The 25,959-nt window shown below is 39.0% G+C and overlaps 1 protein-coding gene across 5 annotated transcripts in view; it reads right to left on the bottom strand.

Annotated features, from left to right (window-relative positions):
• Positions 1 to 25,959, bottom strand: part of nbeab (neurobeachin b) — a 481,645-nt gene that overhangs the window by 294,621 nt on the left and 161,065 nt on the right. For all 5 annotated transcript variants that reach the window (XM_037546398.1, XM_037546400.1, XM_037546401.1 and 2 more), the window contains exon 13: positions 17,987 to 18,155. In XM_037546398.1, the coding sequence (XP_037402295.1) occupies positions 17,987 to 18,155 (169 nt within the window). The remainder of the gene's footprint in view (positions 1 to 17,986; positions 18,156 to 25,959) is intronic.

Here is a 25,959-nt window from a genome sequence, read left to right as displayed (position 1 = left end):
ATGATATTTTATACATGGGCAACCTTGTTTCTCAACGCTTATTCCTTGTCACAACACAACTCAAAATATATGTGTAGGCACATCTGAATGAGGAAGGCCTGATCTGATGCAGAAGATATTGATTACATGTCATATTCAAAGATGCACCTTAGACTGAGAAGCGCTCACACTGGCTCACTCATTTCAATGCTGTCTTCAACTATTAGCTTTGTTCTTCTTTCTGATTACTGTAAGCATGTGAAGCCATCAGATGTTACTGTAAGCATGTGAAGCCACAGGTATGTAGTTTTGAAACAGGTCCTGAGAATGGCTCAGAATGACTTGTGTCCTGCTTGGCTGTTGCTCATTACTCTGTTCCACGAGCAGATCTGTAGCGTGAAGCACGTTCACCTGCTGATCCACAGGCAGACTGTGACACAACCTGTTCAGTGGCCAACCATGACTATTAGAGCTAGACCTTCAGTTCAGGCCATAAATCTCAAAACTCAGTCAAAAACAAGAAAAAAAAAACTCTAGTGTTAATGCAAATTTCTGATAGCACCCTTATGGGACAGTAGTAGCCTGTTAGTGCTTAAGCTAACATCAATTTCTATCTGCATTTTTTTGGTTGTTCTAAATTAAACACAGATATCTGAAGCTTGTTAAAGAAATGATTTGTATTATTTGAAGTGGGATTAATGAAAAAGGTGCTTCTGCCAACTATAGGTGAAGATTTGTATCAAAATACAAAAAACATCAGTAAAACTGGTCAACGCTTACTCTGTCCTCAGAGAAATGGTAACTTTATTTGGTTAAAACATGACGTATCTGCCCACATGCAAGGCCTTTATCAGATGTGAAACAACTGAAACAAAACAACAAAAAGAACACTACTTTAAAACGCTCTCAAATTATAAAAAGGAGTGGCTCCTTAATTAGAGGAAATGCCCATCTCCTCATCTGCCCCCGTCTAGTGGCCTAAGCAGAGACAGAGGATAAAGACTCAAAAGTTACATTTCATTAATCATATTTAAAAAATCTTCTTTTAAAAGAACAGTGTTTTTCAAGGTCAAGTCCCTTCACTTAAATGACATATCTAAAATGTTTCCCTGTATTTATCCACTTTCTATGACCGTTTGTTTCACGATAATCTGAGGCTTGTTATACATATTTACATACATTTTAGGTTGCAGCAGTTTAAAGAGTGCTGATATAAAGCTGCTGCTGCTTTTTTTCCCCATTTCCCCATTTCCCCAACTGACTGAATCATAGTTAGACCACAGCTTGTATTCACAATCAGTTATGTATCCAGAACTTCCAGAAGACCTAGACCTCATAAAATTGGTCCCACGCATTGTAAAGTAAAATGTGATTGGTTGATTTCACTGTCAGTTCCTAAATATAAGTGGATAATCTGACACATTAGGCCTACAGTTCAGATCCTGAAAGCTGAACCAATTGGAGAGCTCACTTGGCTGTATCTACATACATACATAAAACAATACTGATTGGACCATTTTCTGATGGCCTTTAAAGACCTTCACCCTTTTATTTCCAGCCAAAACAAAAGAAAACATTGAAATAAAAGTATTACTACAGTACTTACAGAGTTAAAATACAACAAGCATGATTAGTTTATCAAACCCAACTACATTTTTCCAAGAAATCATTAGACCTCTGTTTAAAGGTCTAGAGTGTCCTGAGGGCTTTTCATGGAACCTGATATAGAGGGGCAGAGTTTGGACGGTTAAGTGTGCCAATGGCCAAGCAGAATAAATCCTGCCTGGCGCCAAAAAGCATGTTTCTAAATGTTTTTCATTTTCCTATGTAGCTCCTTGACTTATTATATTATTTCATTTTTTAGTGAATCATTGTTTTGGGGTCATGTATAACATCAAAAAAGCAGCTTGTAGTTTTGGTTTTTGCATTTTAAAATATACAAGCTTGCCTGTGGTCAAGGACTTAATGCGGAATTGTATCTGTTTTTCAACATTTCTGCATAACCGAATAGCTGTGATGTAAACAATCAGAGTGCTTTGATGTGAAATGTTAGAAAACCTTACAGAATTAGAATCGGTCACAGTGGTGGTGACAGGAACCAGTCTGTAGTGTTTAATGCCTCTAAGCGTTAGATCTCAGAAAGTTATTACTTAAATGACTATAAATACACTGCGTAAGTTTTCAGTCCATTCATGTGGAGAGAATATATGCAGGGTGTTGTAAGGCAAATTAGTACCCAAATCAAAGTTAATGTAACAATATATTTTAAAGTCACTCTGGACCATTTCTACTGGATCAAAATTACTTTAAAAAATATTTAATTTTAAAATATATATACAAAAATCTGTTAGTTAATATAAGTAATTTTGGACCATTTCTATTAGCCCAATCACTATGAAATTTCAACAAAATCCAAACAGTAATTGGTAATTATGTCAAATTCAGAGGACACACATAGGTCCACTGGATGTTGCACATAGTAAATATAATGGCTATATTTTAGCTGCAGACACTGTGACCCCTGGTTCTTATCACCACCACTGCAAAGAAAGTTTCTTCAAAATTTCACATCAAACCACTCTGAATGACCTTGTTTACATCTCAACTACTGAATTATAGAGAAATTTTGAAAAACCTGTGCAATTCCCCTTTAATGAAGGTACCATTAACCAAATAGCATTGTTAATGTACATTTTCTACATTTATAACATGTTCGGTTCTCATTCAATTTAAGATTTGTGTCACTGGCTTAAACTGTGGAGTGAGAAAGCCCCCATGAAGCAAATATTGTGATCTCCAAGACATATACTTCTAGGGTGCATGCGACCTGAGCAAATCCCATTGAAATGAATAGATGTGAATGCTAAGTACCTCCATGGATTAAACCGAATCTGAACACACCTCCATTTCTTATCTCTTTCTTTCTGTCTCTCCTACTTTTTCTCAAAGAGCAATGCTCTAATGAAATGTAAGCATTTTGAATTTCCCCCTTGTATTCTAAGCCTTCAGCTTTAATGAAACTATTTACCATTGCCAATTGATTTAAAACAAATGAATCAGTAAGAGCAAGCACCCTGACATTACTGCCCCATTTCAGCTAATATAAAGCATTCAGAGCAAAATGGATAGTATTGGATTTTTAATGAATTTGTCTGGCTACAGAGCACCAAAAGAAAGGGCATGATTAGAACAAAAGAACGGAGAAATCGATAGTACAAATGATATCATCTTTCCTTAACCACTGTTCCTCCTGTTCGATTAAATTCACAAAATGAGCACTCGCTTCCAAAAGCTTTTCGCGTTTGCTCTGAGAAATTAAATCTTGGGAATATTTCAAACGGTTACTCAATAAACATAGTGAGTCATAATTCTGCTGCACAGGCCCACTGGTTAGTGGCAAACAGTGATATTTGCAGAGGGCAGTTATCCAAATAGATCTATGGGGGTGTGTTTGGAAAGCAGAGCGATGTGAAATTAAAAGTCATTACTCCACTGCATGTATATATTAATGTAGATCAGGGTAAATATGTAATGATTAGGTGTGGGGTTGTACTACAGTTCATCAACCTAAGCCTGAAACATGACTTCATCTTAGGTTCACTCATGTTGTGGAGTGGATGGATGGGTTTAATACCAAAACCCATGAAGACTAGGTGGATTGCCAATATAATCATGTGTATATCACATGACAATAACATGTTTCTTTTTTTTTCTTTTGCATGTATGTCATGTGACATAGAATGGATATCTCTAGTATTAAAATCTGACCGGCTGAGCCATGCATGACCACTTATGACCATCTCAAAACATTTGAATTCTGTTTTAATGCACAGTTTGTCGTTTGCATGGACCACTGAATTAAGAGAATGGACTAGTCATCACTGTGCATATGAAGCAAATGGTCCAAAATTGTATTAAACATGCTCTGTCTAAGAACCTGCATTGTTTGCCTTATTTTTTAAGAAGAAAGTGTTAGGCTAATTGACTTGGCAGATAGCTAACAGGCTTACAGACTTTACTTTTGATATTCACTGTTATGCTTTTAGATATATAGTGAAGAATTCATGATTTCTAACATGACACAGAAAGTGACACAGATGTGCTAGGAAATTTGCATCATCATTGCAATGGTAATTTGAGAAGAAAAAAAGCTTCTTATAAGTTCAACTTTTCTACATTAAGAACTGATACTTTATGATGTGTTTATGATTACATAACAGTATTTTAAAAAGTTGATGCTGGTAGGAGTTTTTGCTCCCCTGAAAACTTTATGTGAAGTCTCTTGTATCACCTCATTTCCCTGAGCACAATCTGTCAGCTTTAAAACATGTTTTAAAATGTTAAAAATCTTGCACTTTTTTTGTTATAGTTTCATCATTTCAAGATTCAGCAAGCTTTGAATATACATAAGAAACATGACTGTATACCATTATACTGTATGCAACTGGCCAAAAATGTAAAACCTTCTGAAAAGTACTGCATCCTCTCTATCAAAGTGAGACTCTATACAGGGCAGATCTTAAAACCAACTAAAATCTCTATTAACACACTTGTTTACCCAGGTATAGATTATGACGTTAAGTCATATAATAGTGTACATATTCTGTTCATTCTTACTTTAACCAGGCTGGAAGGGGAGGCTAAAGAGTGTACTTAGGATACATAGCAGACATTGGACCACTTTCTACTTCACTTTTACTTTTTACATTTCAGTTGTTGTGTGAACATGATATTCTAAAACAAAAACAGACGGTTTGCTGGACTATTTATAATGGAAAGACTTGAAAATACTGAAAATTTTCAAAGGGACATGAAATTTATTTGAACAGCCTTAATATAACCTATTGCATAAGCTTCCTTTCTAATAACAGCTCCAGTCTTCATAACCCACCTTTACCTCATTCTATTATCTGTTATCTCTCTATTATATATCATTATTTATCTGTTTTTGTAGTTCTTTTGCACTTTTCCTACAGTTTTTGAAACCCTGAGTTGCCTTTTATTAATTGCTGTCTTCATGTAAATAAAAAAAAAAAAAAACTGTTGGTCTTTGCATACCGACTGTGACTAGGTTAAACCACTACATATTTATTCATGCATGTCACATGGGGGAGGTGACATATTTAATGACTGAAGCATTTTAATCATCTTTCAGTAAGCATCCAAGTCCAAAAATTTAGATGAGTAGGAATAATGCATATAAAACTTCAGTAATTTGAAAACTTATTTTACAGGTATTTATTTAAAAAAAGCAAAAAAGGGGAAATATAATATTCTACTCTATCAACGTTTTTGTAAATATATGCTCATTCCAAATTTGACACCTGCAATACATTTGCAAAAGTTAGAAATGACTGAGACTAGGAAGCTTGTGGACTGATTAAAAACACCTGTTTAGGAACTGTTCACAGGTAAACAAGTGAAAAGGTAATAAGTGATGCCCTCATGATTGGGAAAGAAAGAAGCATTCATGAAAGACTCAGTCACCACTTTGTGAAAAACTGCATCAAGGAGTAGTCCAACAGTTGAAGAACAACGTTTCTCAATGGACAAATGTAAAGATTTCATCATCTACAGCCCATTACATTTTTAAAATATTCAGAGAAATCTCTGTGTTTAAAAGATAAACTGAAATTGAATGCCAGTGACCTTGGATCAGACGATACAGCATTAAAAACCAACATGCCTCTGTACTGAAAATAACTTAATGTGTTTGGGAATACTTTGGAAAACCCTTGTCAGTAAACATTGTTCTTTGTTGCTTCTACAAAAGCAAGACTCTACTATGCAAAGCAGAAGCCATATATAAACAACATTAAGAAACACCGCCAACTTCTCTGCTCATCCTGATGCACAGCAAAAATGTGCTGTAGTCTGATGAATCCACCTTTAATATTTTTTCTGGAAATAAAGGACATAACATTCTCCCGAGAGAAAACAGACCATCTTAATTGTTTCCAGTGTTCAAAAGCAAAGCTCAAAAACCAGTGTATGTCAGGGTATCCGGGTGTATTAGCGTCAATAGCCTGGGTAACCTGCACATCTCTGAAGGCACTATTTATGCTCGGGGGTACATATGTATTTTGAAGCAACATATGCTTTGTAGGCCGCCGTCTCTTCGGGGCTTTCTTCTATCCCTCTTACAGCACTCCTGCTACAATTAATCGTGATGGGTGACAATGTTCTTGTCCTTGTGGTTGTTAATCATGTATTTAACTCTGTGACTTTTCTACCTGGTGAAAATTGACCTCAATTTTGTTAGTTGGGTGTCCCAGAGCACAGGCAGTCATATTAGCCAAACAAACAAACAAACAACAAAAAAAAAACTAGTGCATTTCACAAGCCACTAGTAATCTATGAGTTGCTTCACTTAAGAGCCTACAACTGGACAGTGCTTCTGTGTTAAAGTGATGCATGTCTTTAATTTGAAGATTCTGCTGAGTACAAGACAGAGAGAGAGAGACTTCAGCTCCTGACAGTGTTGTCGTTCTTCTCTCAAACACTTCTCTTTGTTGCACTAATTGAACACTTCATTATGACTCAACGCTGTCTCTTTCCTTAACCTTCTCTTACAGCAGAAGACAAAGCAGACTGCAGCATCTGACAAATTAAAGATAAATCAATGCAAGTTGGCCCAATCACAGCATCGCCCACTTGGCAAGTGAGGGATGAATTATTTTACATACTTCATTAAGACTCCCCTCTCCTGTGTAAGTGCCTTGTGTGTATGTGTACGTAATACCTACATGTAAGGAGGGGATTCAAATGAATGTCAGTGTACTGTTATATATTGTACTCACAGGCAATTTGCATATGAACCTTCTAATCAGATCTAATATGCGTTTATGATTACAACGTGACCTAATACATGCTATCTTATTTTTGTGTCTTGGCTCCCTAGTTCTGATGTCTCCAGTGTGTGGCTCAGAAAGCTAATGTAACACATAATGGAAGCTTATTCCCTGACAATTAGCATACTGTTATCGACAAAAATAGCTAAAACAGGCAAAACCTAGGCCTCAAGATGAGTGCTGCTACTGTTTTTACTGTTGTTATCGCAAAAATGTGGATATATATGTATATATATAAAATCTAGTCCTACTGAGTAAGATACTGTGACTAAATTCCTAGAGGATACTCTTCGATCTACGTTAGACAGTGTAGCTCCATTAAAAAGCAAAATAGTACGGCAGAAAAAACTCGCCCCTTGGTATAATGATCACACTCAAGCTTTAAAACAGACTGCCAGACAAAAGAGCGAAAATGGCGTCTGACTAAATTAGAAGTGTTCCAGTCCGCCTGGAAGGAGAGCCTTATAGACTATAGAAGAGCTCTTACCGCAGCACGCTCAGCCTCTCTCCTCTCTCATAGAAAACAATAAGAACAATCCCAGATTACTATTTAGCACAATTTCTAAACTAACAGAGAACAAAACAGTAACTGAACCCCAGATGCCATCAGCCTATAGCAGCAATGATTTTATGAATTTCTTTAATGATAAAATTGAAAAAAATTCACAGAAAATTCTGAACACACAGTTAAACTCCAGTAACCTGCTGGCTTATAATGCCAGTCTAGACCCTGAGAATATTACAGTCACTGCAGATAGGCTGGAATTGTTTACCTTACTTCAAGAAAACAAACTAGTTAAAATAGTTTCTTCTGCAAAACCCATCCATCCATCCATCCATCCATCCATCCATTTTCTAAGCCGCTTCTCCGTCAGGGTCGCGAGGGGTGCTGGAGCCTATCCCAGCAGTCTTCGGGCAGAAGGCAGGACACACCCTGGACAGGTCGCCAGTCCATCGCAGGGCAGACAGACAGACACAGACAGTCACTCACACCCAGGGGTAATTTAGCATGTCCAATTGGCCTGAATGCATGTCTTTGGACTGTGGGAGGAAACCGGAGAACCCGGAGGAAAGCCACGCAGACAGGGGGAGAACATGCAAACTCCACACAGAGAGGACCCTGATCACCCGGCCGGGGAATCGAACCCAGGCCCTCCTCGCTGTGAGGCGACAGCGCTGTATTTTGGACCCAATTCCTACAGGTCTACTCAAGGAAATCTTACCAGAAATAACCAAGCCTATTCTGTCAATAATAAACTCCTCTCTTAGTCTTGGATACATCCCAAAAACTTTTAAACTTGCAGTAATTAGACAGCTGATTAAGAAAGCTAACCTCGATCTCTGTGAACTATCAAACTATAGACCTATCTCAAATCTCCCCTTTATATCTAAGATCCTGGAAAAAGTGGTAACCAAACAATTAACCTCTTATTTGCATAGGAAGAATCTACATGAAAAATTTCAGTTTGGTTTTAGGCCACATCACAGTACAGAAACAGCACTAGTAAAAATTATAAATGATCTTTTATTATTCACGGACCAAGGAAATGTGTCTTTGCTAGTCCTCCTTGACCTTAGTGCAGCATTTGACACAATAGACCACTCTATCCTACTAGATAGACTAGAAAACCTTGTAGGGGTAACAGGAACAGCTTTTTCCTGGTTCAGGTCCTACCTCACTGATCGCTATCAGTTTGTTAATGTAAAGGGTGAATAATCTGTTCTTGCAAAAGTAATGTATGGTGTTCCACAAGGCTCTGTTTTAGGGCCTATATTATTCACAATATATATGCTACCATTAGGCACCATTATCCGTAAACACGGCATAAATTTCCACTGCTATGCCAATGACACTCAGTTATATATATCAAGCAAACCGGATGATAAAATTAAACTTTAAAAGCAAGATTGAGGACTGTATAAAAGACATAAAAGATTGGATGTCAAGTAATTTTCTGCTACTTAACTCAGATAAAACAGAGGTCCTGCTTCTTGGTTCAAAATCTGCCAGAACTGTCTAACTTAACACTTAACAATTTCTCAGTTGCATCAAGCTTATCTGTTAAAAATCTTAGTGTCATGATAGACGCTGATCTGTCCTTCAACGTACATATAACTAATATCACTAGAACAGCCTTCCTGCATCTCCGCAATATCGCTAAATTAAGAAATGCATTATCCCTACAGGACACAGAAAAGCTAGTTCATGCATTCATTACTTCAAGGCTAGATTATTGTAATGCCCTGCTATCTGGATGTCCCAGCAAAAGCCTCAACAAGCTTCAGCTAGCTCAGGATGCTGCAGCCAGAGTCCTCAAAAGAACCAGAAAGTTCGACCATATTAGCCCAGTTTTATCAGCACTGCACTGGTTACCAGTTAAATTTCGCATTGATTATAAAATCCTATTACTGACCTATAAAGCTCTAAATGGACTTGCCCCTCAGTACCTGAGTGACCTTCTCTCCTACTATGAACCATCACGCCTACTTAGATCACTAGGCGCTGGCTTACTACTGGTACCTAGAATTAATAAAGTTACATCAGGGGGAAGAGCTTTCTCATACAAAGCCCCCCAGCTCTGGAATAATCTTCCTGTTAATGTTCGGGAATCAGACACAGCCTCAGTCTTTAAGTCTAGGCTAAAAACTTACTTGTACAGTCAAGCCTTTGGTGATTAGTCTTCCCTGCTGGAGTCTCTGCTGCTCTGTTATACTGTAATCTGTGGTCAGCCACTCTTTACAGAACTGACTCTGTGTTTTTCTTTACTTTCTTTGCCGAGCTGATCAGCTGCCCATCCGGTGCGTCTGATGCTGTTGCCTCTTCTGCCTTGATTGGTGCCGCTGCTCACCAGCCTTCTGGCCCGGTTTGACCACCAAACTTGCTTTACAATGCTGTGCAGTCTTCACCCTCAGATCTTTTCTTTTCCGACTTTACTATAATACTTCATACTAATAATGTTTGTTATCCGGTGTCGACCTTAGGAGGATGGGTTCCCCTTCTGAGTCTTGGTTCCTCTCAAGGTTTCTTCCTCTTTTAGGGAGTTTTTCCTTGCCACCGTTGCTGCTGGCTTGCTCATGGGGGCTCGGACCCAGATTTTCTTTTCTTTTCTTTTCTTTTCTTTTCTTTTCTCTTCTCTGTGTAATACTGATTGTTCTGTAAAGCTGCTTTGTGACAACACCTGTTGTAAAAAGCGCTATATAAATAAATTTTGCATGCTTGATTTATATATATATATATATATATATACACAAAACCCCAATTGCAATTAAGTTGGGATGTTGTGTAAAACAGAATACGATGATTTGCAAATCCTTTTCAACCTATATTCAATTGAATACACTACAAAGACAAGATATTTAATGTTCAAACGGATAAACTTTATTGTTTTTTGCAAATATTCACTCATTTTGAATTTGATGCCTGCATATATATGTATGTATACACGTATACACGCTATATTTCCAAAAGTATTTGCCTGTCTGCCTTCACATGCATATGAACTTGAGTGGCATCTCATTCTTAATCCATAGGGTTTAATATAATGTTGGCCCACCCATTGCAGCTATATCAGCTTCAACTCTTCTGAGGAGGCTTTCCACAAGGTCTAGGAGTGTGTTTACGGGAATGTTTGACCATTCTTCCAGAAGCACATTTGTGAGGTCAGACACTGATGTTGGACCATTGGATTGCCAGACAGAGAAGCGTGATTCGCCACTCCAGAGAACACCGCTTTACACCACTGCATTCGACGGATGCAGCTGCTTGACCATGGAAACTCATTCCATGAAGCTCTCTATGCTGTTCTTGAGCTAATCTGGAGGCCACATGAAGTTTGGAGTTCTGTAGACTCTGCAACTCTTTGCAAGTTGGCAACCTCTGCACACTATGCGCCTCAGCATCCACTAACCCCCGCTCTGTCATTTCATGTGGCCTATCACTTCATGGCTGAGTTGCTGTCATTCCCAATCACTTCCACTTTGCTATAATACCACCGACAGTTGACTGTGGAATATTTAGTAGCAAGGAAATTTCATGACTGGACTTGTTGCATATGTGACATCCTATTATGGTACCATGTTGGAATTCACTGAGCTCATGAGAGCAACCCATTCTTTCCTGAATTCAATTATTTGGATGGGTGACTGAACACTTTTGGAAATATAGTGTGTGTGTGTGTGTGTGTGTATATATATATATATACATATAATGCCCTGCATGTACCACTCCTCGATGAATGCATTTAAAAATATATCTTCTACTCATCAGGCATCAGATCATAACTGTTTTACATAGTAACTTTCTGTGAGGGAGCTTCAAGAGGCATTCAACTCCTCAGATGCCTGATTCCTATCACCACTGCTGTGACCAATTCTGACTGGGTGAGTTTCTTTAGAACAGACTATTTCACACCCCTGTGAAGCACTATGTTTACATCTTAACAAATAAGCAGAAATTGTGAAAAAACTGTGGAATTCTGTTCCATCACGTTGCTTTTGTAAATACCAATCCATGTATCATGATGCATATATTCATTATTCCATTACAAAAACCATAACAAACCACTAAAACATAAGCCAAAAGCCTCAGTGAATCCAGCAGCCCTCCAGAATTCCACTGAGCTTTTTTAATACAAGCCATCTCAGCTCTTAATAGCTCTTGTTTGCTTTCAGCCGAGCCCGTATTGTTCAGTCCCTGTGTTTCACTAGTTTGGAGAAAGTTTGTCCAACTTGTGTTTACGGACAGTGTGTACAAAACACTCTCAAGTGACTTTTTTAGCCGGCTCAGTAGCTTAGCAAGCAATGATGGAGCTCAAAAACAGTCAATAAGATTAAAAATTCTGATTCGACAATGAGGGGTTTATTTATGGGTAAATCATGAATAATGCAGGAGACTAAAACACAACTCTCACCACCAGGGATTAAAAACTGCTGAAAATCCTCACAGTGAAAAGGAGAGAGAGAGACAGACAGACAGAACACAAGAGAGAGAGACTGCAAGAGTAAAATGAGAAAGAAAGAATAAGGAGTGAAAGCAGAAAGGAAAAAGAAAGAGAAAAACAGAAAATTAATGAGAAAGAAAAAGAAAGAAAGAAAGGAGACAGTACGAGAGAGAAAGAAATTAGAAAGGTGGGGAGAGAGAAAAACAGACAGAAAGAGAGAGAAAGAACAAGAGAAAAACTGGGGGACATAGTGAAAGAAAGCAAGCAAGCTAGAGAAAGCAAGAAAGAAAGAAAGAAAGAAAAAGAAAGAAAGAAAGAAAGAAAGAAAGAAAGAAAGAAAGAAATAAAGAAAGAAAGAAAAGAGACAGTATGAGAGAGAAAGAACTGAGGAAGGTGGGGAGAAAGAGAGTGAGGAAAAAAATAAAACAGCAAAAAAATAAAATAGAGAGAAGAAAGAGAGAGAGAGAAAGACTGGGGGAGATAGAGAGAGAGAGAAAGAAAGAAAGAAAGAAAGAAAGAAAGAAAGAAAGAAAGAAAGGGACAGAAATAGATATAGAGAAAAAGCGAATCAAAGGGCGGTGGAGAAAAAGAGAGCAAGAGCGAAAAAGAAAAGGAGGAGAGAGAGACAGCGACAGAAACAGGAGCAGGTTTGGGCACCAAGGGAATACAGAAAAGAGTGAAAAAAGGGAAACGGGCTGCTTCAGAAAGAGAGACGGACAATAAGATTCTGAGGAGGAGAAAGAGAGCGAGGGAGGAAAAGATGGATGTTTTTAGGGAGTTGCAGAGTAAGTAGTGAAGCTCAGACTAAATTTAGCCTGCCGAGCCTGAAGACCTGAGACTTTCATCAGTTATTCATTCACAGAAAGCTCTACTCTTCTGAACAGAGGCCTGGGATACAGAGGGATCAGTAAGTGGGGCAGGGGGTGGGGGGCACTTTTTAAAGCTTAATGTGTGCATTATCCACACTATCTGATGCCTTATGTGCCGAGCTTGTACTCTATGACCATGTTTACATGCACACTAATTCCTAGATTATGTAAAATCTATGCCAAAAGTCATGTAAATAAACTAAATAAGCCCTGATTGAGCTGGACTGGTTTTACTTAGAGAGGTGCTGTAATGTGAGTGTTTACAGAGGAGGTGATCAAACTGGAAAAAAAACCCATAAGACTAGGTTAATCAGAAACATGAACCTTAACTTGGTCAATAGTTCTTTAACAGGTCCTTGATCCTCACGCTCAAAACAGGACTGTAATACTGTAATACTCAACGTTTTTGGTGATGGCCTAATTAGAAAGAAAATGAAACATTTTGATAGCACCTCTCACAAGGCAGAGGGATTGCTGTCCAGTTGGGTGTCATTTATTAAGTTGAATGACCCCACTTTACAAGCCTAATTCTGTTCTCTCTGGTATTAACTGGAAGCTATTTTTGTTGTTTGTTTGTCTGGACTGCTTTCGTTTTAATCGCAACACTGATGTGATGATCCAGGCTATGACATTTCAATCTGATCTATCTGGGGTAATACGGGAACTGACACATATTCTTTACCCCTTATGAATCGGCCAGACAAATCCCTTATAAATAAAGTCAGTAGACCTCATCAGTTACCAGACTAATTATAACACCTTGTTTTCAGTCCAATACTTCAATAAATATAGGGTCCTTAACAGCTTTACTACCTTGACAGACCTGCAAAAGATGTGCAAATGAGTTGGGCAAGGCTGCATACTGTGGTACATTACATCACCATACTTGTTAGTCCAGTATGCTGAACATACAATAAAAGATGCAGGACTGGAATAAGAGGACTGAGGAGTCACTCTCCTTATAAGGAACGTTAAAGAATAAAATGAAAAGATTGGACAATATGAGAAACAATAGGAAGTGGTATTTAGAAGTGATGGATAGCTTTTGATTACTTGGATCGATTATTAGCAACTAGGCAAGGCAAGACTTCCTCTTGCCCTTAGGGAGTTTTTCCTTGCCACTGTCGCTCATGGGGGCTTGGACCTGGATTTTCTCTTTTCTTTTTCTTTGTTCTGTAAAGCTTCTTTGTGACAACACCTGTTGTAAAAAGCGCTATATAAATAAACTTTGCTTGCTTGTTTGCTTTATTTATGTAGGACTTTTTTACAGTGCAGGCATTCAAATGGCTTTAAAAATTATTTAAATTATCTGTCATGATTGGCCCCTCCCAGTCCATGTCTGCCCCACGATCTCTCCGTATTGGCTCATTGACCCTGGACCGTTATCACCCTGATTTAGGATTTGCCCTCAATAAAAGTCGCTTACCTCCGCACATGCGTCCGCTACCTCGCTCCTCGTTACATTATCATTTAAAATGAACAAATTAAAGGAGAATAGAAATTAAAAACATGATTAAAACAACAGATTTTAAAAGAGAAGAATCACTGAAATTAAAAATCCAAATAAAAATGAAATCAGAATCATAAAGCACAGTTAAAGTTCAGCGCAGAGTGTAGAGCTCAGAGTGAGTGCGTTTACAGGCATTCAATCATCTGACAACTGCAAAAAATCAGATTTCGTAAGTAATCTCATCACTGCGTTTACATGCACTTGGGTAATTGGTAATGGGAAAATTCCAGGTTTACAAGAGCCAGACAGTAATCAGATTTCTGCTTTGCAACCACCCAATAAATTCACGGACGAAAGGATGACGTAAACAAAGTAAAACACAAACTTTATGCCACAGCTTTTTTTTTTTAAACACTACACCACTTTAATTTAAAATATGATCATACCTGCAGAAATCCAATTACGATCGGGTTACTGAGTGCATGTAAATACACAGTGGTTTAAAATGAGCTGAAAGTCTTCTTGAATAGAAATGTTTTAAGCCTGGATTTAAGAGTCTTGCCGGGCTCTATCAAAAACTAAGGATCCAGCAGTCAAGAAATACAATACAGATTGACATTTAACAGAAGGAGCTTGAACAAATCTTCAAATGCAATGATTTGTCTCTACAAACACCAATCAGGATTGTCCACCCTGTGATTTTTCTGTGGTCCCTTATTGGTAAACAGTAAAATAGTGGGATATAAGAAATGTATGCTACAGAGTAGGTGACACTTCTGGAGTAATTTGGACAGCAAAAAAAAACCACAGAATTGGATTCTTGACCAAATCAAGCCTCGCCTCAGTCAAAGCCCAGAGAAACTGAAAGTATCTTCTTTGGAATACATTATGAGTAGAACCAGTTAATTAGAAAGGAAAACTGTGCTTGGAACAGCTGAAGGTAAAAGAGGAAGAGGACAAGATGGATGAAGACAATCAGACAAATCATGAAAGAAGACATTCTGAAGAACCACTATGCATATGAAAGGGATGCATTCCACAAGATAACGAGCCCTTGGCTCTCCTCCTGGTCACAGAGGTCTTCTAGGATGCTAACTCTACCATGACTGCATGCCTGATTCTTGTTTGTTTATTTATATGCACAAATCACTTGAAGAACTTATGGGGTATTAAAGATCTCAGTCTGCAAATTCCAATTTGCATGGACAAATATGCATACTGACAGCATTCAAACTGAACCGCCTTTTAGTACAATGATTAGTGATATTTCTGCTGATATTGATAATGATTTTTATGATTTAACTGGAAACTGTTAATGCATTATGTTCAAATTCTGTCTAGACATGAGTTTGACCATACATATATAAACTGTACAGATTAAACTGAGGGTGATCATTTTATCATCACATTGTACTGTATGCAACTTTGATGAATAAGGGCCACTGTGTCAAACATGAAAACGAGTCTTATTTCCTCATGGAAACCTTTTTTTTTTGCTTCAAATTCATCAAGACGATGAAGGCTAAATCAACATTCATACAGACGAATCTGTTGACAGCCGTTGAGCTCAGTAGGGTTATCTGCCAACGTGTCACTTCATTAGACGTTTAATTACAGCAAGTCAAACTTCCAAAACGCTTTCGGAGAGATTTGAATCACCATATTAAGCCCCATTTTGCATGGCTAACACATGCTGAGATGAGCTCACCAGAATAGAAGGTAGCAACGCTGGAGGGGCAGCAGAGGCCATGACCTCGCACAGTCGCCTCTGATAATGAAGGGATAGTGATGGGTCTGAAACGTCTATCGTCACAGTAGCAGCCCTCTAGCCAACATGGAATGGCTATGGTGGAGCAAAATGTGACTGAGAGCCATTTAGAGCTCACTTAGAGAGTCCTGGGTGCAATGGGTGCAGTGTAAAGGATATAAGCAGTCAGACCTGATGTGCATCAGTGTTGCTGCTCTATGGTAACTCAAAGCTGCTGGGGTAATCCTTCTGTATGGTGACATATATGTGGATTGGTGGGGACTTGAACATCATTTTGTACAAAAGAACATCTGCAACATATTAAATATTTTTGAAGGGATTACACATAAGGGGAAACGTCAAAGGAAAAATGTAAGTGTTGTGTAAATGCTCTGTGTTCATAATACGTAATTACTAGTCATAAACATTTCTATAAATTCTTGTGATAAATGAATAATCTGTTTAAGGTTAAAATGTCTGTGATTTGAGGTAAAGTTAGTTGTCACAGTTAAAATACAGCAAGTAAAATTTCATACATCTCGCGAGAATGTGCTGTGTTTACCGAAACTCAGAATTGGGGGAGGGTTTTTGTTCTCATAGACTGCAGACTAGCGAACGTCTCTCACGAGGCTCTGTTATATTGTATTTAACGTCTTAATTTGGATGCCAGAGGCCAAAACGGACTATCTAAGAGACTTTCGGAACACTTTCAAAGAGTCAAGAACCTCTTTTCACAACAAGCGGCCAACGAGGTATTTGTTCTACTCGTAGAAAGTTTTGTATCATGCTAATGCTAAGCGCCATTTCATATTTGTCTATAAACGGTGTATTGTACGGTTTATTTATGTATTTTGTACTATATTCATTTAAATATATAGTTCTCACGGCGTGACAGAGTGACAAGACGTGCCCAAGAAATAAACGCCTGTTCCAAAGAACCAACCTGTGTTCGTGTTGTTGCGAAGAGAGCTACAAAAAATAAGTGGGGAAAAAATGTGTTTCCAAAGTTAAAATATACAGAGAAAATGAGACTCCTAATAACCATGCTAGACTTGTTAGACCATCAAAACTGTCGCTATCAGATAAACAGCACTTTAAACTCTCATCTTTGAGAGTGAGGAGAAAATCAAGATCCACTCTTGATTCAGATATGAAAAAATCCACAGGTGTTTCTGTACTTCCTTCCACTGTGAGAAGACATCTCAGCACTATGAGTCTGAAAGGACGTGTTGCTGCCAAGAGGCCCTTACTGAAAAAAAGGGCAATAGACAAAAGAATAACAAAGAAGAACATTTGCAAAGTAAAGAAGCTGCTGGTGTCCACAGAGCAAAGGAATGACCACCTCAGAGTCTAGTCGTCAACATCACTGAATGTGTTTGGGATTAACTGGATCATGCTACCAACTTCTAAGACTGAACTTTGGAGCTGTGGAAAATGATCCCTGCAGGTTTCTTTGAAAACAGAAAGCAAGTCTTTTGAGAAGAATGGAAACTGTAATAAAGGTAAATCATTGACACAAAGATTTCAAACAATTTGATATTGCCAGTAGTTATTGAGTCTTCTGTGTATTTCTCTGCTGAATATACATTTTCTGCTTTTTGCTGATGCTGAAAAATTAAATAACTTTTTCTCAAGCGCTGTTTTGACTGTACATTAAATAAATGTAGACCTTCATTTATTTAACCCCCAACACCTTCATAAGTCTCTGACCTTCACACAGTACTGTATATAAGCTCAAATATGTAAAATAAAAACTTGAAATCATGAAGAAAAAGCTGAATATGTCTGTGAATCATAAATATCTCACACCAGTCTAATTTACAGTTTGTGAATGCTACATGTATGTGTACTCATCCCAGGGGTCTCTGTGTGTGTTAATGGTCTGTCTTGTGTACGTGCATAATGAGGGATACGTGATGTGTTTTAGCAGGATTTGTGGAAGCGTGTGCAGCATGCATATGCAACAGATAGGCATGTGTGTACTCATCAGGTCCTGAAGGTCCCTGAGGTGTGTGAAAAGGGTTCCCCCTCTTTTAAACTGAACTGGCTAAAAGAAGTGCTGGGTGATAATGCAGTGAGCTGAATCACAGTTTACACAGATTATAGCAGGCAAAGGAGTCATCTGTTCAGGTCAGGTGCGGGAGACTCACCCAGGCCTCTGGGGGTGATTGAGCTGCAGGGTGCTGGGTTAACCGCCCAGTAATAGTACTTCAGCGTGTGCATGAGCTGCAGCACCGTTCCCACACGCCGGATGGTGTTGTAGATGGTCGCCGTGCCAATGAATTCTGCTGACAGGTAAGTGTACAATGACAACTGTACCTGAAGGACAGACACAAGTGGAAGCTGACTTTAAAGCAATTGTTTGGTTAAATAAATAAATAATTACATTTTTACAAGAATATGGACAAAACTCATACTACTGCTTCTTTTAATGACTTTATTCATTTGCTTTTGTACATTTGCATACACTGATGAAGCATAACATTATCCTTGTTTCTACGCTCATTGTCCATTTTATCAGCTCCACTTACTGTACTGGTTAGACTTAGACTGTACCCTGTTCTTCAGTGGTCAGGACCCCCATGGACCCTCCCAGAGCAGGTACTATTTGGGTGGTGGATCATTCTCAGCATTGCAGTAACACTGACGTGGTGATGGTGTGTTAGTGTGTGTTGCGCTGGTCGAAGTGGATCGGAAACAGAGGTGCTGCTGGAGTTTTTAAACACCTCAGTGTCACTGCTGGACTAAGAATAGTCCACCAACCAGCAGCGTGAGGGTCCATGGGCGTCCTGTCCCCTGAAGAGGGTAAAAGGGGGCTAACAAAGTATGCAGAGAAAAAGATGGACTAAAGTCCTGAAAGTGCATCTATACAGTAAGTGGAGCTGATAAAATGGACAATGAGCATAGAAACAAGGAGGTGGTCATAATGTTATGCCTGATCAGTGGAGATGACAGTAGGTCATACAGTGTCAGAAACCACATGCTGATATGCCAGTTGGTGGACTATTGGCGTCCGTTGCTTTTTAGCTACATTAGCCTCATAACTCTAGAACAAAACTAAAGTAGGAATGACAGCTGAGCTTGAAGGAGAGACTTAAAGCAAACTTCAGACTCCAAACATGCCTTGGTTGATAAATTTCAGAGAAAACTAGCAAATGTAATTCACCAACCTGCCCCTCTTCAAGGCATGGAGTTATGATTACAGTCCATTGTTAAAGGGGAACTACACAGATTTTTTCAAATTTCTTCATTTTAAATGGTTAACATGTCAACAAAGACATTCAGAGTGTTTTTTGTGGAATGCTCCATTCTAGAGAAACTCACTGAGTCAGAATTGTTAACAGTGGTGATGACAGGAGCCAGATTCCCACCACTAAAAGCTGCCTCACAGAAATTACATGACAGGTTACGAATACTCAGCCTGATGTCTGAGACATTGTTTTATGGTAGTTGCATGACAATGGTTTGGTCTAAAACATATTTTAACATGTTTTAAATTAATGAATTTTAAACCAGTCATGGTGGAGGGATACATGAAGTGTGTTCTAAGGCAAAATAGTCCCCAAAGAAAACTTTTTTTTCCAGATTTACTACTAATATACCATCATTATTACAGAACACACATGTACATTCACTGATGGTTTTGGATAGTAAATAAAATGGTAAAGAAAACAGAGTCTGTAAGCTTCTCTACAAATCATTTCACATCAAACTACTTTCAATTACTTTATTCATATCTTAACCACTGAATTATGGAGACATTCTGGAAAATCAGTGGAACTCCCCTTTTAAAAAGCCAGACTAACACTTTCAAACATTTTCCCAAAATATCAATTTCATTTCATGATACATGAGTATATTATCAAGTGCACAGTATTACAGTAGAATGTTAAGTATATGTGTGTGCTGGTTAGGGTTAGTGTTGATATAATACTAGAGCTTTGCTGATAATAGAGTCAGTATGTGACACTTAGAGTAGCTCACTACCATCATGCAAAAGGGTTCATATGAGGATTAACTTGGATCTATGTAACCTCTGGCTACACTGTGAACTGTTCCAAACTCCATCTTTAATTAAGTCTCTTAATCTCCACTTTAATTAATAGGAAATTCCTGCCCCAACATATAGTAGTGCCAAAACACAAAGAAGCTTCAGAAAGGGATTAAACTTAGAAAAGCACATTACACCTACATTCCTGCTTCAGACTGTCGTGGTCATATCAAAACTGCACAACTCTTATACTGTTTGAAAAAAACAGCTGGTCCTTATATTGTGTGAACAATTCACGATGGACGTTTTAACTATTCAAAGTATATATAAACTGCAGTATTTTTAGCCAGTTTTAAGGCTGCCATGTTTGCTTTATACACAAAGTTAGGCAACCATATCAAGTATTCATATTAAGTAAGCAAAATACACTGAACTCTCTCTATTTGAGCAGTTGAACAATTAGAATAAGCACAATTTCACAAATGTGCTATGTTTCTGTAAACTTTGTTAAGTTAAGCTGCTACTGAGCTTTGTTTATCCTGATGACCACACAGAGAAAAAAAAACTGCATTATGGCAGGTTTGGGGGGCGGGGGTGTCAGCGTTGAACATAAGGGGCTCAAAACATGTAAGTGACCCTTATTTTTTCCACAACAGTGAAATTTCACCTCCGCAATCTAACCCATCTGTGCAATAAAACACCACATAGACACTAGTGAACACACACATACAGCAGTGGGCAGCCCTATTCAGGGCACTCAGGGAGCAGTTGGGGGTTAGGTGCCTTACTCAAGGGCACTTCAGTCTGGTGTTGTCAGCTCAGAGGACTATGCTGGTTCCCTAACCTCCAGCCCATGACTACCCTCCATCTACAGTATATATGTTCAATAGTACCATGACAATTTCTTTTCATGTGTAGTTTCATTAGCTGTGTATACCACTGTGTCTGACTGATTATCAACTGTGGAGTTAGTCAACAAAATGTAATGTTTATTTACAACCCCAATTCCAATGAAGTTGAGATGCTGTGTAAAACATAAATAAAAACAGAACACAATACAATTGCAAATCCTTTTCAATCTATATTCAATTGAATACACTACAAAGACAAGATATTTAATGTTCAAACTGATAAACTTTATTGTTTTTTGCAAATATTCACTCATTTTTAATTTGATGCCTGCAACACGTTCCAAAGAAGTTGGGATAGGGTCAACAAAAGACTGGGAAAGTTGAAGAATGCTCAAAAACACAGGGAGCATCCTTGAAAGGCTCAGTCGTTCACAAGCAAGGACAGGGCGAGGTTCACCACTTTGTGAACAACTGCGTGAGCAAATAGTCCAACAGTTTAAGAACAACGTTTCTCAACGTGCAATTGCAAGGAATTTAGGGATTTCATCATCTACAGTCCATAATATCATCAAAAGATTCAGAGAATCTGGAGAAATCTCTGCAAGTAAGCGGCAAGGCAGAAAACCAACATTGAATGCCCGTGACCTTCAATCCCTCAAGCAGCACTGCATTAAAAACCGACATCATTCTGTAATAGATATTAACCACATGGGCTCAGGAACACTTCAGAAAACCACTGTCAGTGAACACAGTTCGTCGCTCCATCTACAAGTGCAAGTTAAAACTCGAAAGTCATATATCAACAACACCCAGAAACACCGCCGGCTTCTCTGGGCCCGAGCTCATCTGAGATGGACTGACGCAAAGTGGAAAAGTGTCCTGTGGTCTGACGAGTCCACATTTCAAATTGTTTTTGGAAATCATGGACGTCGTGTCCTCCGGGCCAAAGAGGAAAAGGACTGTCTGGATTGTTATCAGTGCAAAGTTCAAAAGCCAGAATCTCTGATGGTGTGGGGGTGTGTTAGTGCCCATGGCATGGGTAACTTGCACATCTGTCAAGGCACCATTAATGCTGAAAGGTACATACAGGTGTTGGAGCAACATATGCTGCCATCCAAGCGACGTCTTTTTCAGGGACGTCCTGCTTATTTCAGCAAGACAATGCCAAGCCACATTCTGCACGTGTTACAACAGCGTGGCTTCATGGTAAAAGAGTGCGGGTACTAGACTGGCCTGCCTGCAGTCCAGACCTGTTTCTCATTGAAAATGTGTGGCGCATTATGAAGCGCAAAATACGACAACGGAGACCCCGGACTGTTGAACAACTGAAGTTGTACATCAAGCAAGAATGGGAAAGAATTCCACCTACAAAGCTTCAACAATTAGTGTCCTCAGTTCCCAAATGCTTATTGAGTGTTGTTAAAAGGAAAGGTGTTGCCCCTGTCCTGACTTCTTTGGAACGTGTTGCAGGCATCAAATTCAAAATGAGAGAATATTTACAAAAAACAATAGCGTTTATAATATTTGAATGAGCTACCATCATCTTTTCTTTTTAGTGCTGAAATGGTGCTAAATTGGTAACGTTCTCTGAAGAATGAATACTGATATGTTTATGACTTGAAGGTTTACATGCAAAAACGTTCCGTTCAAATAAATTAAAGCTTTACCGCAAGTTCTGCCAGGGAGACTCCAATGCTACATCACTTATTACTCTGACCAATCACAAGCTTCCACTTGTTTTCAAAATGACTCAATTTGCGTTAGCTTTGCTGCTTTCAAATGCTGATGTGTCTTCGTTCCCTTCCTTCCTCCCCACCACCACCAGTTGGTCCCCACCTGTTTGCCTGGGGGTTGGCTATGACTCCTGTCATCCCTATAAGGCCAGAACTGTCTTTTTGAAGACCTGGGCCACTGACGGGGTCCAAGCCAAGGACTTAAATAACAATTTTTGTAAGTTAATCGAATTGTTAAATATTATTGAGATTAAACTTTTTTTTTTGCTTTCTTCATGTTTATCTCTGGAGTCTTTCTGGTAGAACTATTTTTACATAACCATTTTACGATCTCTTTTAATCCATTAGAACTAAACAGACTGTATGTTACTTAACTGTGACTTTAAAGTTCATGTATGTAAATTGCCTGATTTTAAATGGCTAGCCTGAAACACATCTTAGAATTCATAACAGGCTATTCTGCAACATGCATCAAGGAACCTGTAGAGGAACATGGGTCTGAGCTAGTCTCTAAGCCTGTAGGCTAACCCAGACTTTAGACAGCACTTCGGCACCGGTCTCAGAGGACGAGAGGGAAACGCTGATGAGTGCAGATAGCTAAAGCCTGGAAGGTTTTGCATATTTTCTTTTAAAGGATATGAAAATTAAGATGGAATAAAGTGAAACTGAAATAAGCTTAAATATACAATCCCTCAGCATATAAACTGCAGTTTTAAGGCTGCCACATTTGCTTTGTACATAAAGTTAGACAACCATATCATGGATTCATATCAAGTAAGCAAAATATTAAACTCTTTTTTAAAAAAACGAGTTCTCTCCTGTCCTATGAAGTTACCAATTCAGAGAAATTAGCTATTTTTACTACATTGAGAGCACACTAACCATAAGACATTATAGTGAAATGTAGTGAGAAACCTGTGGAGGAGAATGGGTCTAAGTTAGTCTCTAAGCCTGTAGTCTAACCAGGACTTTAGACAGCACTGTGGCACCGGTCTCAGAGGACGACAGGGAAACGCTGATTAGTGTAGATAGCTCTTCCAATTAAAGCCTGGCTCTCCCAGTACTGACAGTAAGTGAATATGATACTACTGTGAAAAGCTGACTTGCCTTGAGGGGGCCACCAGTCTGAGACCACTCTCAAACTCATCCACAAGAGACAGACAGACAGCCTCTGCTGTTTACTGGGTTTACTCAAGCACTCCACTGCAATTTATCACCTACAATTTATCTACATCTCTCTCATGCACACAACTCTCCCCCTCTCTCTTGAGCTCTCTCACCCAAGTCTTTCTCTCTCTTTCTTTTCCCTCTTTCACTTCCAGTCACTCAACCAATTCTGTACTTCTTTTCTTCTCTCCCTCTCTCTCTCAATCACCCTCAACCAAGTCTCTTTCTCTCTCACTCAAGTCCACGTCTCTCTCTCTCTCTCCTGTCTCTCTTCCTCTCTCCATGTCTCGCACCCAACCCTCCCTCTCTTTCTGTATCGCTCACCTCTCTTTTTCTCTCCCTCTTTTTCTTTCTTACCCTCTCTTAGTCTCTCTATTTGTCTCTAATTCTCTCCATCACCCTCTCTTTATTTCTCCCACCTAAGTCTCTCTCTCCCTCTCTCTCTCTCAGCCTTTTGCACAGTCTCTCTTTCCTTTCTTCTCTCTCTTCCTCAAGAGTCCCTTTTTCTCTCACTCTTTCTTTCTTGATCTCACTCACCCAACCCTCTCTTTCACCATTGCTCGCCCTCTTTTTTCTCTCCCTTTTTCTCTCTTCGTCACTCACTCTCACTCTCCCTATTTGTCTCTATTTCACTCTCTGTCACTCTTTCTTTAATGCTCTTTCCTCCAAGTCGCTGTCTCTCCCTCTTTCTCTCTCGCTCATCCAAGTCTTTATTTCCCTCTCTTCTTGTCTTTCTTGCTCTCTCTCTCCTCTAAATCTCTCCTCTTCATCTCTCACCCAAGTCTCTCCTTCCCTCCTTCTCTCTCTTCCTCAAACGAGTCTCTTTTTTTCTTGATTTCTCTCACCTGACTCTCTCTGTTATTCACCCTCTTTTTTCTCTCCCTCTTTTTCTCTCTTCATCATTATCTCTTACTCTCCCTCTCACTCTGTAATTGTCTTTATTTCTCTTTGTCGCTTTGTCTTTTTTCTTTCTCCTCCATGTTGCTCTCTTGCTCTCTCATCCAAGTCTAGCCCTCTCTCCTCTACTCTGTCTTGCTTACACAAGTCTCTCTCTTTCTCTCTGTTCCATTTTCTGAGTTGTGGCTGGTCTCCAGAGATGCAATAGCCTCCCTGCTCTCTCTCTCTCTCTCTCTCTCTCTCTCTCCCTCTCTCTCTCTCTCTCTCTCTCTCTCTCCACATTTATTTCCACACCACTCTTATTTATTCATGAAGGGTTCTCATGGCCTGGTGGCTGAGCCGAGTGTGTTTGGCACACAGAGCATCGTCCCTCTTTGATACGCCTCATCCACTCCTTCACGGGTCATTACAGAGCGCAGGGGGCCAAATTTCAATCTTTTAGCATTTCAAAACAAACTTCCCTCTGAGTTTACAGACCAACTGTGACGACAAGCAGTGGGTGCTCAGCATGTCAAAACTGCAGAGGGCCATAAAAAAATTATCACCTCGACTCGGGCAGCAACCTTCCATGACCCCGAGCTGAGCTACGACAGTCAATATTTCAAGAGTTCTAACTTCAAAAGCTAATCTGAGTGAAAAAACACCTCTATACACAGAAAAAACAGGCCATCTTCATCTGCGGCTCTGACACACACTTTCTCTCACAAGCACATATGACTCTGCCTGCATGAGTGCAACTCAAACTCACACAAATACATGTCTAAAACATCAGCTGCCTCAAACTGTACTGAGTTGTTACATAATAGAAATATGCTTTTTCATGTAGTTTCTGCCAGTGTACAATATATTGTTATCTAAAGGGACAAAAGTATAATCATGTCAAATTACATGTTTTTGTTGAATTTGTCAAATTAAAATAATTTAACACATCCTCTACAGAGGACATTCTAATATACAGTTACTGTTCATTTGCTAATTTTAACATATGGGGGGAGGGCAAACAAAAATTAAAGTACATTTTAAAGTTTGTGTTTTATTCTTTCCTTCACATTACACTCACCAAATAAATCCAAATAATGCACTGAACTTTGCAGAAAAATGCCTTATTTAAGTTATTTTCTCAGAAAATCAACAAAATATGTCATTTGGCCAGGGGTGTTTAAACTTTTGCATATAGCCACATGTTGCATAGCTAAAGTAAGGGGCAGTCACGGGCTGGAGGTTCGGGGCTGAGCCGACAGTACGTGCTTAAAGTGCCACTGAGAAAGGCACCTAACCGTCAACTTCTCCCTGGGCGCAGTGGATAGGGCTGCCCACCGCTCCAGAAAAGCATGCTCACTGCCCCCTACTATGTGTGCTGACTGTATGTGGCTAATACAGCTAACATTCACATTTATGTATTTGGCAGATGTTTTTAATAGAGTTAAATTGTGTTACAGAGTGTTAGGAGTCCTGCCCAAGGAATCTTAGTGGTGTGGTAAAGA

This window comes from Pygocentrus nattereri, chromosome 17 (assembly GCF_015220715.1).
Source record: "Pygocentrus nattereri isolate fPygNat1 chromosome 17, fPygNat1.pri, whole genome shotgun sequence".
NCBI lineage: Eukaryota > Metazoa > Chordata > Actinopteri > Characiformes > Serrasalmidae > Pygocentrus > Pygocentrus nattereri.
Note: the sequence above shows the minus strand (reverse complement) of the source record. Positions and strands in the feature narration are given on the sequence as shown.